This window comes from Limulus polyphemus, unplaced genomic scaffold (assembly GCF_000517525.1).
Source record: "Limulus polyphemus unplaced genomic scaffold, Limulus_polyphemus-2.1.2 Scaffold245, whole genome shotgun sequence".
In the NCBI taxonomy this organism is placed as follows: domain Eukaryota; kingdom Metazoa; phylum Arthropoda; class Merostomata; order Xiphosura; family Limulidae; genus Limulus; species Limulus polyphemus.
Genome location: NW_013665855.1, coordinates 19,338 through 35,368, shown reverse-complemented (window position 1 = coordinate 35,368; position 16,031 = coordinate 19,338). Strand labels below are relative to the sequence as shown.

Genomic DNA, 16,031 nt, shown 5'->3' with positions numbered 1-16,031 from the left:
CATTCAAGACTGAAACAGGACTTTTCATAATAGTTATACACAAATCTCTGTTCTCCATTCAAAGAGGCACTTCGCTACCGGGTCAAATTAGAGACATGTGCCCCTTCCCCTGTTCCGGCATCTGTGTGTTGTTTTAACTTTTTTCATGATAGCCATGCTCACTCTTTCAGCCGTGGAGGTGTTATAATGGGACGGTGAATCACACTATTCATTGAGTAGCCCAAGAGTTGGTGGTGGTTGTTGTTGACTAGCTGCCTTCTCTCTAGTCTATCGCTAATGAATTAGGGACGGCTGGCGAAGATAGCCCTCGTATGGCTTTGCGCGAAACTCTAAACAAAACAAACCGTATTAAACACAAACAGTCAAATGTTAACACATTAATAAGTTTCATTGTGAGGTGGCCAAAGATCGATAGTTAGAATAGATGTTATAGGATGGGGGTATTTTAACCTATTGTTATCATGCAATGGGAAAGAGGTATTCAACCCTATTATTATAATGCATAATAAATTTATCAAGATCAAATAGGATATTCTTTTTGTTTAGATTTTTTCTGAAGTAGTTAACTAAATATTGAAGAATGTATCTAGCAGATAGGTAGGTTTATGTAGTTTTGAAGAAATGTTATTGATGTTCAGGTTCTAACAGTCGAGATACTACGCTTTTAAATCTGGCGTCCTCGTTCTCATGACTCTACCCCTTTAAATCTGGTGATTTTCTGAGCAAGTCTTCATTACACAAGACTCTGCCCTTGAATATACACACCCATAGAATCAGCTTATTTGATGACAATTACTAATGGGAAAATTTTCACTGTTTTTTTTAAGTTAATGTATGCTTTGCTTAAAAATATTCGTTATGAATTTTTCCAAATAGAGTTTTAAAATAACGTCATTTCATGAAAAATCTTGCTGCCACATATTTTTCCAACGCAAAATACTTTTATCGCTCATAGACAGATTTAAATAACAGAATAAATTTTATTGTCCACAACACGATGTAAGGTGTCAAAAAAAAACAAAACAAAAAAAAACAAAGAAATGTTGAAGATTTTTCTTTATTAATTTTATACACTTAATTAAAACAGTACAAATTTCCACTTGAAATAGTAACCAACGGAAACAGTCAAAGCGTCACTAACAACATATTAGATCTCGTTCGTCTTGTTTGGCTTACAACGCCAAAAACAGGGTTTCGATTCCCGTGGTAGGTACAGCACAGATAACCCATTGCACAGCTTTGTGCTTAATTACAAACAAACAATCGTCTTGTTTGGCTTATTTCAAAATGTGATAAACTTACGATTTAGCGAATACTTGAAATGTGGATATAATTTGTCCATCCGACTTTTTTTTCCATAAATGTATCTCTCCAATATTTGTAATAGTAAACAAAAGCCTAATTTTTGAACAAGAACACATTATAATATATAAAAAACACTTACACGTAACTATAAGTGTGTATTATTTGTATAAAGGACGCAGAAACCCAGAAGCACATTTGAAAACAAGATCAATTAAGCATAGCCATTCCTTCATCTTCAGCTGATTGGAGCAACTTTTTTTTTTTAGGCGAGCAAAAAAATCTACTTTAAAAACTTCATAGCTAGAAAGTGAATAACTTGCCGGTACTTTTTATTTCTGTAAATCGATGGTGTCAAGTTTGGTGGGCAAGATCAGAACCAGTCTCAACTGGCTGAACATAAATCAGAATGTCGCAATAAGCTTGCGAGTATGTTTGTCAAAATAGGGAGACGAAAGATTAAAAGGTCAGATGAGGACCAGCACGTCAGCAACATATTTAGTAAGAAGTTATGAAATCCTCGTTTTGATTAGTCCTTCATGAGGCGTGTATGAAGGTTCACAAACGTGATTGGTTATCCAACGGAACTGGTGAAGTGATGGAAGGAATATCGATGAGTGTAAATAAGGTCACGTTTTAACATTGAATGAGTCAAGAGTTCTAAGCTAGGACGCTTAAAAAAGTTGTCATCCACGTCACTTGTAAGTGCGTACATTCTTTCCCAGCTACTTTGCCAAAAGTACTTGAAGAACATTAACTTTTTGTATTGGTTATCGGAAGAGAAAGTTTGGAAGACAAAGAAGATATGAAGCTTTCGGTTCGTGTTAGAGGAGAATGGTTTGCTGTGCCTTGCAGAGATGGGAAGAGCACCATACAGTGGCTAGGAGAGGAAGCTTTAAGGCGGTACCTGAAGTTGAAACAAACAAGTAGTCAGGTGAACGGAAGGCAAGAAGAAATATACGAAATTCGCAAGACAAAAGGGGGCGCTATCTTGGATCAGGACGACAAGATTTGTAACGTTCTGGATGACAATGACTTCGTTTCTGTTGGTAAGTAGAATATTTTCGACGATCGCAAATGTTTTCAGTCAAATAAAGCACTGACAAAAACGAGGTTGCTTACTTGTCAAAATATCACTATTCATTTCGCGATGCCTGGTATGGCCTGGTGGTTAGGACGCTAAACTCGCAATTTACAGATCGTGGATTCGTTATAATGTGGCGATCAATCTCACTATTCGATTAGAGTAACCCAAGAGTTGGCGGTGAGTATTCTTAATTCGACGACTTCCCTATCATTTCTGAATAAGGGACAGCTAGCGCAGATAGCCCTCGAGTAGCTTTACGAGAAATTTAACATATACCATTTCGCGAATTTTTCAGACATTTTAAGAAAATTAAACATAATATATAGAAAAAGTTTACAATTCACTAAAGAAGAAGAAAAGTAAAGCCATTCATCATGAAACGCTCAGAAGACTTATAATTATTGTCGTTAAAATGTGTTTTGAAACTTTATATTTAGCTTAGCAACCCTAATTATCTCAAATATCATAACAATTGGTATTACACAAGCTGTTTGTAATTATTAGAATATTATTATTATTAATATTAATATAATATTATTATTAATTATTTTTATTAGAATTAATGTGCGTGTGCTTATATATATTAGATGAGGGTACCTGTTAAGGAAAAGAAAACTGTAATAATTGACTCATTTAACAGACTAAGTACTTGTGTTTTTAACTTCAAAGCCAAAAGTATATAAAAATTGAAATGTGCTCTGCTTCAGGATGTTTTTCATCCTCCTTCTTGGGCAAAAATTCTAAAAAAAAATAGCCCAGTACATCATCGGACAGTTCCCAGTTACCGTATCAACACCCGCACGCACACACAGATATAATAAACAATCTTCATAGTAAGATATCTACACATATATATACACACACGTTATTCCTAGTAAAGAGAAATACATGCACACACATATATATATACGTGGGGAGATTACATTTAGTTCAAGGCAAAGGCTACTCAAATTCAGAGTTATGAAACACTGAATTCTATATAAGGTTGTAATCTAATCCATCTAAGAGTTCGTAACGTGTTTTAATGTCCTTAATGTTGACAAATAGTTTAGAAGTTGCCACATATCCAGAATCCTCTTATATTTAAAACTTGAGTGACAGACAGAAGTTGTGCAATGATTGTTTCTGCTTGTAATAGCCGTTATTAAAAAATATATATATATATAGCTTAAGAGCCATCAGACAAGTTTGAGAATATTAACTTAAACATTTCTCTGTACTTCGCTGTTACAGATCACAGATGAATTTACGATTACAGAAAAATATTATTTCTTTATTTTTGTTAGCTTACTGTCATTTCATTTTCAATATTTGCACCAGATCGTAAGAAATGTTCTATGTGATAATTTGGTGGTATAACAACACCTCTAACCATTACGATTAACAAATTTCCATTACGTGATACTGGTAATTCGGCGGGCATGAAACTTTGGCCTGTGGAAAAATTTTCAATATTGTAAAAGTATTGTCTGAGATTATTACGGTTTCATCCATTTCCAGTTTGTTTGTTTGTTTGTTTTTAATTATGCACAAAGCTACACAAGGGCTATCTGTGCTCTGCCCACCACGGGTATCGAAACCCGGTTTCTTGCGTTATTATTTCCAGTCTTTGAACTCTTGCGCTACAATGACAGTCTTTCATCACAGTTATCAATATCAGACTTGCACAATTCCTTACTGTATATAGAAAAGCTACTCATTGAGTGAAGATAAAAAAGTTAAAAACCAAAGCATTTGGATTTAAAAAATAATAAAAAATACGAAATTTATTAAAATGTAAATATATTTCGTAGTAGTAGGATTCTACGTTATAGAAAAACTGTGCGTTTCTCGTTTGGTTGTTTGTATTGAGTTTATTGGCGCAAAGCAACTTGATTATCTGCGCCAAACAACCGTGAAAAAGGCAAAAATAAGTAAATTACTATAAAAGTAAAAAGAAACAAGCTAAAAGCTAAACAGTGCCCGTAAAGCAGGTTAAAAATTAAATAAAATGAAACAGGCCAATGGCCCGTAAAAAGCTAAAAACTCGATCGATCTGGACTGTGCCACCATCGCGAATGACACTGTCCAACGCCAAAGGTAAACCCCAATAATAATATGTCTAAAATGATGCCGTATGACGGTATGAAAGCAAAATGTGAACAATTTTGACTTGGGTGTGCGTTTCTCAGAGTGAAACCATTCATTGTCTTTACTTCAGTAAAAACAAAAAAACAACAACAAAAAAACATATTTGATCTTCACACAGAAAGGTACGTATAAGAGCTGATCATGTTACATTAATAAGATCAAAATGGATCACCATTGATAAGTTTGTGTAGAGGACGATGTAAGAGAAGTGAGAAAAAATGGAATGTGTTGAATATTGCGAAAGTGTAGACACGTAGCAGAAGTACTGCTGCTGGTAACACGAACTCGTAACCTTTATAGTATTTTGCGACTATTTACCTACAAGTGGACTGGTGTGACATTTAGAAATTGTAACAAAAGTTATATATCTCACCTACTTAGCTTTACATGTTTATTTTTTGCCATTCACTACATATAAACCTATGAATTCTATATTAATTTACTGTGTGTGTTTTGCCCGTGAACTTCTTCCACAGCTTTGGAACTAGCAAGACCAAACATAGCCTGTAGACTGGGGTGGCTCAGGGGTGTTCTTATTTATATGGAGTAACTCCCCGTAAGGGGTACCAAGAGGGGCTAAACATGTCACCTAGACACGATGTGGGTCTAAAGGGTTGACGAAACTGATTCTAGCATCGTATTTTGTGTTTCTCGGGATCCAGGAGGCGCTATGTTTGAAACTGTACTAATACTTCCACTCATAATCTAGCGAGACCAAACGTGGAATACGTGCTCAAGCCCTGGGCAAGTGTTCTAACGGGGTTTGTTTTCGGGTACGAACCTCCTTCAGAAGATCTACAGAAATAACTGGGGATCACGAAGGAGCTTGATCGCTATATTATGACCCCTCTGTACCATGAGGGAACCTTTTAAACTCCGCAATGGAGCAATGTTATTCTATGCTAGTGTCTGTAAATGTAGGAAGAAAAAGAGACCAAACAGTTCAAAGTGGCAGTACTAACACACAATTGCTGGTTTTGTAACATACATAACGATGATATAGTAAACTAGAGAAATAAATTAGCTAGGTTAGTTACATTCGGTATAAAGATATGTGCTCTTTACACCTTTCGAAACTTTAATGGAAATACATATTGATGTTTTATCCACCAATGATTCACTAAATGCTATAATGCTTTTATCGGGAGTTTTATAAATATTTAATCAGTTTATTATTTAGCGAACAGTAAAACAAACTTTGATTAATCATATCTAACTTTGATAAAGTTTTTCATTGGCCTAATACTTACAGATGCAAATACAACACCAAAATTATATTCCATTTTATAGTCGAGATAAAAATATTGAAAATATGATTAAATTCACAGGTTTTGCAATAGTAGTTTAGGGATATGCATGATATACATTAAGAAGAGAACAACGGGGTATCATTCACTACACGTTTGAATATTTTAACCATGTTAGAATATTCTTTACATTAGTTATGTAAAGTACTATCATATTTCCAATAAAGTATCCAGTTTTAGTGAAGTCTGGTTTTTGAGAACAGATAAAAAAAATTAAAGTAGATCATATGATCCGAATCTCATTTTACATCTGTTTTTAGGTTAGTTAAGATATTTCAGTATGATTCCTTCTTAGGAAAACACCATCGCTATTACAGACTAAAATTATAATATATTTTACTTTTAAAAATCACTTTTAAGAGAGGAAAAAAATCAAAATAAGAAATAAACTAATTTAAATAAACAATTTTAACCAGTTTCACCTTTTCTGTCTTCACTTGATGAGGATTTAGGTCAATAATAGCACGTGTTAGACCGAATATAAAGTAGCCTACAGATGATTTATGAAAATATCTTGAAACTTAAGCTGATGTTAATCGAATGGAGCAAAGATACTTGCAACGTCATGAAAAATTATCAATGACAGAAATTAATACTGGTCTCATAAATCGATGGTATCATTTCTATACAAAACTGCTTCTATCAACAAATATTGAAATCTAGCTTTATATTTGTTCTGTGGAACATTTGGTTACTTAGCCTTGAGTAAGTTTTTGGACTTTGAGGTGTCCTCGTGGTCAGTCAATTAAGTTCTAGCTCATATGCTGGATAGGTTAGCGTAAAGAAAAACACAACCATGCAAAGAAAACTAATTAAACACAAAATAGGCCTAACATTTGCGACAAAAAATCACGTAAACTGCATTCCATTTACGATTTAAACGGCGAAAGCTGGCGAAGCATTTGAAACCAATAAACCTTATTACAGACTAAAATTATAATATATTTTCCTTTTAAAAATGACTTTTAAGAGAGGAAAAAAATCCAAATAAGAAATAAACATGTATCAGAGTGAATAAAATAACATTTCAGATCTATATTTTCTTTGCCACAAGTACGTGCCAAAGATGTCTTTCACTCAGTACCAAAACTCAAGTTGGAATGGAAGATGACAAACATAAGTTCTTCTGATGTAGAAAAAAAGAACATTTGCAGTTTACGTGATTTTATAATAAATCTTAGATTTATTAGTTTCCAATGATTCATCATTCTTTTGGAGTTTAACCAGTTAAACTTTGTTTAACAAAATCTGCCAGTTACTATTTTAAATATTAAACACACAGAGAGACGCACACATTTATGCAGATATTCTAATAGGTACTTAAACCATATCAAAACTGGTATACTGATCTGAATATTAACTTAAATTTGTAAATTCTGTACATTTAATTAAGTTATTGTTAATTATCTATTGCTTTAATTTAAGTGGCTATTGTTCGGGACAAACAATATTAAGAAAGGGGCAGTGTTACGACAGCGGAAGTCACGTGACCCTAGTAACACGTCATGAGATTCTCGAAGGATTTTGACTTTTCCTGGCAACTCTAGTCTGTTCTAGGCGCCCATTATTTTAGTATATAAGCCTGGCAAATAAAGTGGAGATATAACTGCAAATAGATAGAAAGATTGAAGATAGAGATAATCGAGTCAAGCGAGCAGTAAGCACCGTAAGTAAAGTGTGTGAATCGCTATGAATTATAGCGTGTGTTTATAAAAGTAGGTAAGTTTAAAGTGACTGTGGAAACTAAGTGTATTACAAAGTTTGTAACGAGAAAGAATAAACTAGTTTTATTTAAGAAAAGACTTGTATCGCTGAAGTTCCTCGGAAAGAATTTACAACGGAAATTAACAAACGAGCAGATACGTAACAATATATATATATATATATATAATGACATTATGTAAAAGAAAATACATTTTTAGCCCTCAAGTTACCATTCACCACTGATGGAGTCCATATACATCATAATATTGAGTAATTTTATGTTTCTGCCTTTTATAACACGCAGTTTAAAGAACTGATGCAATATTTTCTTTTCTACGTAAAATACACAGGAAACCACACTAATAATAAGTGAGAATGCTTGATAGCGATATTTTGGTTAATATTTTTATGTAATACTGTTTAATATGTTCTTAGAAACGAATAAAGTCATGTGTTGCATAAACAGTTTAAAAAATATGTGTCGAAAAATCCGACGGATATAGATAGGTTTCATCGATAATTCTAGATCAACTTAAAGCACTTACTGACCATTAACTACCCCTTGAAACTAAAATCTATAATCTGTTTAATAGGAATGTAATAAAAACATGTTTACCACGACTTATTTCATGGGAAAAGTTGCGATGAAAGGTTTTAATTACTGATTTGGCTGAAGTGAAGGCATAAAAAAATCTGAAGACATTTTTTGCAAAGTTAGTGTAATTTGATAGTTCTGGTGAGAAAGGTTAAGTGTCTGACTGTTCATTCTTAATTTAGTTTTATTAGTTAACTTTACACACTTATATGTCTAATTGTATTTGTTTATGATTTCCTTAGCCATCTCCCTTATGTACTAAATTATTTTATCATCTAAAGTTGACCACTGTAACATTTCGCCCAATAAAAGCACAGAGAAAACATTTAGATTTTATCAACTTCTGTAACGCTTACCAATAGCCCTCCAGTGGCACAGCGGTATGTCTGCGGACTTACAACGCTAGAAACCGGGTTTTGATACCTGTGGTGGGCAGAGCACAGATAGCCCATTGTGTAGTTTTGTGCTTAACTTCAAACAAAGAAATTTTACCAATAAGAATGAAAGTGTATATCTTCACAGAATTATCTTTTAGATGCTATTAGAAATTTGAATTTTTAATTTGGGGAATAAAAGAAGAAACCAGTAATGCTGAAAACAAATAAAAATTATTTTAAATAACTATGACTCATAATTTATAAGAAATTATTCTAGACAAAGTTTTATGACCAAATAATAACAAATTATATGAAATAGGCTTAATAATGAAACTACGTTTTTGCATAAAATATTGTTAAATTTTGTTTCTTGTTTCAATAATTGATCATTATGTGTTAATATTTATTTTAACATGTATTTTGTTTATATGTTAATATTTATTTCAACATTTATTTATAATAACTTCACAATAACAATCATTTCTAAATTTTATGTATTTACTGAACATAATTAAGTGAGACCACACGGCTATTGTATTCAATTTTTGTAATTTACATACTTATCTTAATCGTTCAGAAGCTGTCGATATATGGTTACTGTTATAATATTTCAAGTTGTGTCATATTCCGTTACTTATTACGGTATACATATAAACTGAAAATTAAAACTCGGTAAAACTTAACATTAGGTTCGTAAATATATAGCTTTGGAGGTTTAGAAACTAAATTATTACAAATTCATAATGATAATTCAACGAAGTAGGATGAAATAAGTGAAGTTATAGAATAGAATTTTTTTTTCATAAATAATTCATAGAAATTATTGTTTTTGTATACTTTGTTAGTGAACAAAACATGCGATAATCGCGCATACGAAAGCACTAATTCACAAGCTTGGATTTGTCTGATTTGTTAGTGGACAAAACGTGCGATGCTTGTCGCACATAAGAAATCATTTATAGTATATAGTTCTACACAAGCCTTATCATGATTGAAATGATTCTGCCAATCTCTTCGTTATTTGTTTATTATAAACAAAGAGAGAAATTCAAGTGAATTTGCATTTTAAGACTGTTCCAGTATTTACATATTGTTCCTGTACAATAAACTACTGGTAAAACAAAGCCACCTATACAAAATGTTAATATTTTGCAAACATGTTCCTTGGTGTTCTTTTACAGGCTGAGGCAAGCGCAGTTTAATATTTATTGTACTGGACTGAAGATCTGAGGTTTTGACGTTCACGCCCTTTTGCCATCGAAAAGAAAAATCGCACACCGCACAGAGTGGCTGTGAGTGCGTTATAAGATTAGCTGTCAGATCCTACTATTCGATCTAACAAGAGCAGCCCAACAGATGATGGTGTGTGGTATTAACTAGATTCCATTCCTATAACCTAACACTTCAAAGTTAGGGACTGCTAGAATGAATAGCCCCGAGTAGCCTTGCGCAAAATTCAACAAAGAAACAGATCTTTGGAGATAAAATATTCGGCATATTTAGACAAAAGAGCTTTTTAAAACATATGAGACTTAAGCTCCAAAATTAAATATCACTTTGAAGCAAAAGGAAACAAACAGGAGAACAAGGAAAGTTCGAAAATTATTAAAGCTTCGATTTCATATATTTTAACAGTTTATTACATTTTTTTCTTAACTGTAAAAAACTCAAAAATTAGTACTTGATATTTAGGAAAAACGGGTAATCTAAAACATTTTTTTAAATGTAAAAGCTTCAGTTGTCAGCTACGTAATTCTGGAAAATTTATCATTGAAAAGTATGAAGATGACCACATAGTATAGAATCAGATTGTCACAATTTTATATTATCTTAGGCCTATTGTATTAATGAAATAATCAGGCCTATTTCTGTGGTGGAGCTCAGCTTCATTTCCGTTCAACAACAATTTTTATGTTAAAAACAACATCACCACAAATTTCCAAATCTTCTCTTCATGTACTTACAGCGCTTCCTATCATTCTTAGCTGGAGTTTGCTGAAATATGAAAAATGTTATATTTTTGGGCTCCTGTTCCTTCTTTCTTTTTGGTTATAAAAATAGCACTGGATAATAAAAACACGAAGTATTACTTGATAAGCTATAAATAAATTATGTAAAGTAATAGAAAATTCAAAAATGCATATCTCGATAAATTACTATATTTCTAACTGTACTACAGTATTAAAAATTTTGGCTTTTTATAATGGTTTGTACACCTCCTGTCATCAAACTCGAATAGCTAAAAAAGTAAAAAACCTTTGTTGTATAGTACGTAAATAATAAGCCTTTTTAAAATGTGTACTTTTTAAATAAGCAGTATAATTGTAAAATTTATCTTACTGTTTTTATACCATATTCGTGTCTTAATAAACACTTAGAATGGTTTTGTCATACATCAAGCGTTTACCATGTTAATGCTTTGAGACATGTTCTTGAGCCGGAGTGGTCTCACGGTGCCTGACGCCAGCTTCTGAGGGAGAGTGATAGTGTGTGTACTAGACAGGCTGAAAGAGGTCTACCAGAGGATACGGGGATCGCAAACAGCCTGAATGTTCTCTTATATTTGGAGAGTTTGTTTATGAAAGACACTTAATTTCGATTGTAAAATGAATAGCATTTTTATATAGATATTTTTAGTTTTTGAAGTGTTGGGACTCCAAGTTCAGGTGCCGAAGCAGCGCTATGGCAGCACTACACTTGTGTTCTTAATATTTTGATAGCGACAAGTACCTGGACTCTTTCACAAAGAAATAAAATCTTTATTTCAGTATGAAGTAGCAAATATAAAACGAAATGGTCTAAACGAACAGAAAACTAAATGTTTAAAAGGCATTTTATTTTAACCGTTTGCTGGTAATCATTAAAAGGATACTTCCCTTATGTTCAATAATTTTCTTCTTCGCTGAAATGTTAAGTGCTTTGTAACAAAGTAAATAATACCTAAATCAGTAGAATGTTATATTTTCTTCGATTTATGTCGTATTTCAATCTCTTTATCTTGATTATATCAGTTCTAAAGACGGACCGAGCCAATCCAGGGATAAGACCGCAAGAAATATCCTATGTTCCAGAACAAATGTATCTTTTTTTTATTCTGCCACTTACAACAAACTTTATTGATTTATGATTACGAGAAAGCCTTATTGCGTTTACATTAGTAGGTCAAACTATAAAATGTAAATTTAGTTAAAAACTAAAATATCAGGCTTACGAGAAAATATATATACATACATACACACACTCATATCTGTACCACTTAGTTTTATCATAAACAATTAACGGGCTTTTAAAGAAGTGTGTAATCTACATGAATGAAAAATATTAGAATGGTGAACTTTGACTTATCAGCCGGATTTGTTGTCTTAGGATTGTAATCTATTGTATTCAACATTCATTATAAGAGAAACAGATTCTTCTTTAACAAGCCTGTAAGATGCGAGTCTATATTTGTAACCTTTCCCTCGTTTAATATCACGTTTAACTCAAACTTAAGCCCCCCCCCCCTTTAGACAGTATTCCAATACAAGTTAGTAAAATATCCATTTTAACAAGCCACGAGTTATGTATTTTAAGAAAGGTCACACATACACACATGAGTTTGTTTGTGTGTATAATCGTTCTTAAAAATTAATGTGGTTATAGCAAAACTATAAATTTTCAACATTTATTAACACTGACATCTTTGTATATCATTAGATTATGAGTCTTGTTAATAGGATCAAGTCTAATAGAGATGATTATGTACGTAAAAATACTTTAAAATGTATTTGTTTGAAACAATAGGTCAAACCAGTTAATTCAAGTTCTTAAAAACAAATTCATAAATCTATTTACGTACCTGTAATGATACCATAATAAAACTATATTTATACATACAGTTAAAGACTGTATATGTACAATTAAAGACTGTATTTATGTATAGAATTAGACTATTTATATATACAGTTTAAGACTGTATTTATTTAATGAATTACCAGATTTCATAAACACATGTTTTACATAAAAACATTTTTTTATTCAGTAAGAAGATTAATAAATTGTATTATTTTGTTATTGTTTGCAATATAAGTTAATTTTTGTTTTAGTTTTTTTTATCTATTTAATAATTTGGTTTCGGTTATAAAGACCTTGACGTCACTTAAGTCCTGGAAGATTTGAAACACTAAATGAAGTAAGTCGCATCTGTTTTTCAGTTTTCCTTTTCTATTTAAAATTTTGGTAAAACTTTGTAGTATGTTTACAGTTTGGTATAACAATAATTTTGTGATATTTTTTGTGTATGTTTACAGTGTGGTATAATTATTGTGGATAGCAATAATTTTGTGATATTTTTGTGTATGTTTACAGTGTGGTATAATTATTGTGGATAACGATAATTTTGTGATATTTTTTGTATATGTTTACAGTGTGGTATAATTATTGTAGATAACAATAATTTTGTGATATTTTTTGTATATGTTTACAGTGTGGTATAATTATTGTAGATAACAATAATTTTGTGATATTTTGTATCTACTAGGATTAGTTAATCATTGATATTAAATTTTAAGGTAATATTCAAGTAAACACTAACACAATAAAAGAAACGTATATAAATCAAAGGAAAAAAGTAGATGAATTCATTAAATATATGAATCTTAATGAATACATTTTATTACAGAATAGTCTCGAAGATTAATCATAAAACGAAAAGTGTATAAACATAGTTTGCCTTTGATGAGAAAAAAGTCTGCCTTTTTTAAACACTCGAGTTTATAGGGTTCTTATACTATATACATGTGCAATATAAGCCACTTAGAAGACTAGAACTAAGTTGAATAGTCATTTCAATATCTTCGTTGTTGTCAGTATTTTCGATCTTAATACTAATAAAACCTCACGAGGTTTAACCAACTTATGAAATTATGGGTAGTCCTGGGTTGAAACACTTAGTTAACATTAAAAATGATATAATTACCAAATTATACAAGAAAATAAAAATGTACAAATAATCGTTTTTAATTCTATACAACTTACCAATAAATGAAACATTAATTTTTATTCTAATCATTCACGTATCCATAGTAATGAAATCAAATAACACTGGCCAACAAGTCATCTCATCAGATATAATTATAGGTGGGCTAGATAGCTCTTGGGACGCTTATTCCAAATCTGATTTTGGTTTTCCTCTAGTACGTCAAGTTTTCGTGATGAGACCGATCAAATTTGAAAGGTTATTGCCTTAATTATAATTTAAGTTGTTGTACATTTCATTTTTCATAAGTACTGTATAAATTTAACCAAGTGTATGGTGTGTATGACGTTTATGGGAATGATAATGCAAATTGAATAAAGTTGTAACGTTAACTAGCCTGATGTGTGATTATTACCTAAATTGTGCTGAAATTAACACTAATCATATTTCGATAACTAGATGTGCTAGAAGAAAACCGAAACAGATTTGGAACCAGCATGCAAAACTGGTCTAGAAAAGTGTGCTTACATCTTTGACTAGAGAGAAAAAAAGTTCGATCTTATCGACCAGTGTGTAATTTAAACTAGAGATTATGACACAATTGAAATAAAACAAAACATCCCAAATGCATTGACCGTCTATCATACGTCACAAAATACAAAATATTCATTAGAGGTGAATAATACTTTACTAAAACACTAATTGATCATACTTTTGTTACAAGGTCCTTCTTTTGAATGGTTATAACCTAGGACCCGATGACCTACTACGTCTTGGAAAGGGATTTTACAAGATTCAGGTATTTTGATTAATTATCACTACTGTTAACCGTCCAATCAGTGTATGAAACAGATGAGATATTATATATGTATTTGATTTGATTCCAGTCTATAATATTTTGTTATGTCTTGATCAACTTGGGAAAGCTTCGTTTTCTGTCAGATGTTTAACACTTATCGGCAGTAGCATAGTAATTCCAACTGATCATAGTACATAAATGTTTTGAGACTGGGTAATGAAAAACTTTATTATAACTGTACAATTAACATAATAACAATAATCATTTTCTTCGTTTAATATTTTCTAGCATTGTCTAGTTTCAGTTACTTGTATTTTCAAATAAAATATTTATTTTCTCTTAAGAGTAGAAAAATTAAATACTAATGATAAGAATGATAGGTCATAGGTCAAATTCTTTCGTATAGTTTAGCGTGACTTCAATACAAATATTATTATTTTTACTCCCACAGCTTTCAAAGGAGGCCGAAGACAGAGTAATCCGATCACGTCAACTTGTAGAAACAGTTCTGAAAGAAAATAAAGGTTAGGTTATTACTAACATGGAATTAAGTCTACAGTTAACTAAGGACAGGAACTTTCTAGTTTCTCTTAACATTATTAACAGAGGGACATTATTAGCTAGGATCATCATTTAGAATATTAAATGGTAATTTTGTTATCGTAGCTGTATCAAGAAACCAGAAGCGTCTCTAGGCACTGGCACACGGGGCCCGTGCCCTGATTATATTTGACAGTGCCCCAAATCCCTAGTTGGTGTCCCAAAAACTCAGAATAGAAAATCCTGATCGATATCATACTGAAACGCCGAAAATTCCCGAGCCTATGTGCCAGAGCTCCGAATCTTTCAAAAACCTTGCGATGCCTCTACAACAAACCTTTCCTGGACAATGTTATTAAAAATATTCTAGGTTTACAGTTAGTTGAGAACTTATAAAAAATTACTGTGAATAGCACTTCGCGTTTGTTAAGTGGTTAATTTTTATAACATCTGAGAAAGAAGTATATTATAATTAATAATAATTTATTTCCGCTTAACACAAAAATTGAAGGAATAATTAAAATTAAAAACACGGTGATTGCAGTAACTTTATTATTGATATATAATGTTACACACTGCGAAATTTGAACTTGTTTGACTTAATGATTATTGTGTTTGAGAATGCAAATGTCTGAACTCACTGTGGATATCAAAGTTACTTGAAGTATACAATATCGGTAAAAAATCTCTGAATATGAGATCTCGAAACTCAAGTCTTGATCAAAGATTTTATAAGAAGCGTGAGTTTCGTTTTAAATGTTATTCCTATACCTAATGCTACAATATGAGATATATGCAGTTCATTTTGTAACATAAAAAACTGCATACTGTAGTGAATCTAAGTTTCAAATGGACAGCAACTGCCTGTTGTAGAAACCTACAAATGTAGAGGACGACGTTTCGAAAGGTCGTCCTCTACAGTTGTAGGTTTCTTCAACGGGCAGTTGCTGTCCCTTTGAAACTTAGATTCATTATGAATATTCTGCCTAAACAACCCATCAAATATTACATACTGTAGGTTTAACTGCAAGATAATGCAATAGTCGTAGTGGCCAGGCATGACGTAGTGTTTAGCATGCCCGAACTGTGAATCTGAGCTTCATGGCTCACGATGCGTTAATGCAAAAGACGCGCTCCGCACTTTAAGGTCGTGGGTGTAGTTATAAGAGTAATGGTAAAATTCTATAATTCGACCAGATAAGAGTATTCCAAGACCTAGCGGTGTATGTTTTT

The 16,031-nt window shown here is 32.0% G+C and overlaps 1 protein-coding gene across 1 annotated transcript in view; it reads left to right on the top strand.

Annotated features, from left to right (window-relative positions):
- Window positions 1–1,929: 1,929 nt before the first annotated feature.
- The window catches only part of LOC106478726 (histidine ammonia-lyase-like), a gene marked incomplete at its 3' end in the record, with an annotated part of 33,435 nt that continues 19,333 nt past the window's right edge, over window positions 1,930–16,031 (top strand). The window contains exons 1-5 of the mRNA XM_013939287.2: window positions 1,930–2,351; window positions 11,514–11,580; window positions 12,646–12,673; window positions 14,184–14,258; window positions 14,710–14,782. Of these exons, the coding sequence (XP_013794741.1) occupies window positions 2,108–2,351; window positions 11,514–11,580; window positions 12,646–12,673; window positions 14,184–14,258; window positions 14,710–14,782 (487 nt within the window). The remainder of the gene's footprint in view (window positions 2,352–11,513; window positions 11,581–12,645; window positions 12,674–14,183; window positions 14,259–14,709; window positions 14,783–16,031) is intronic.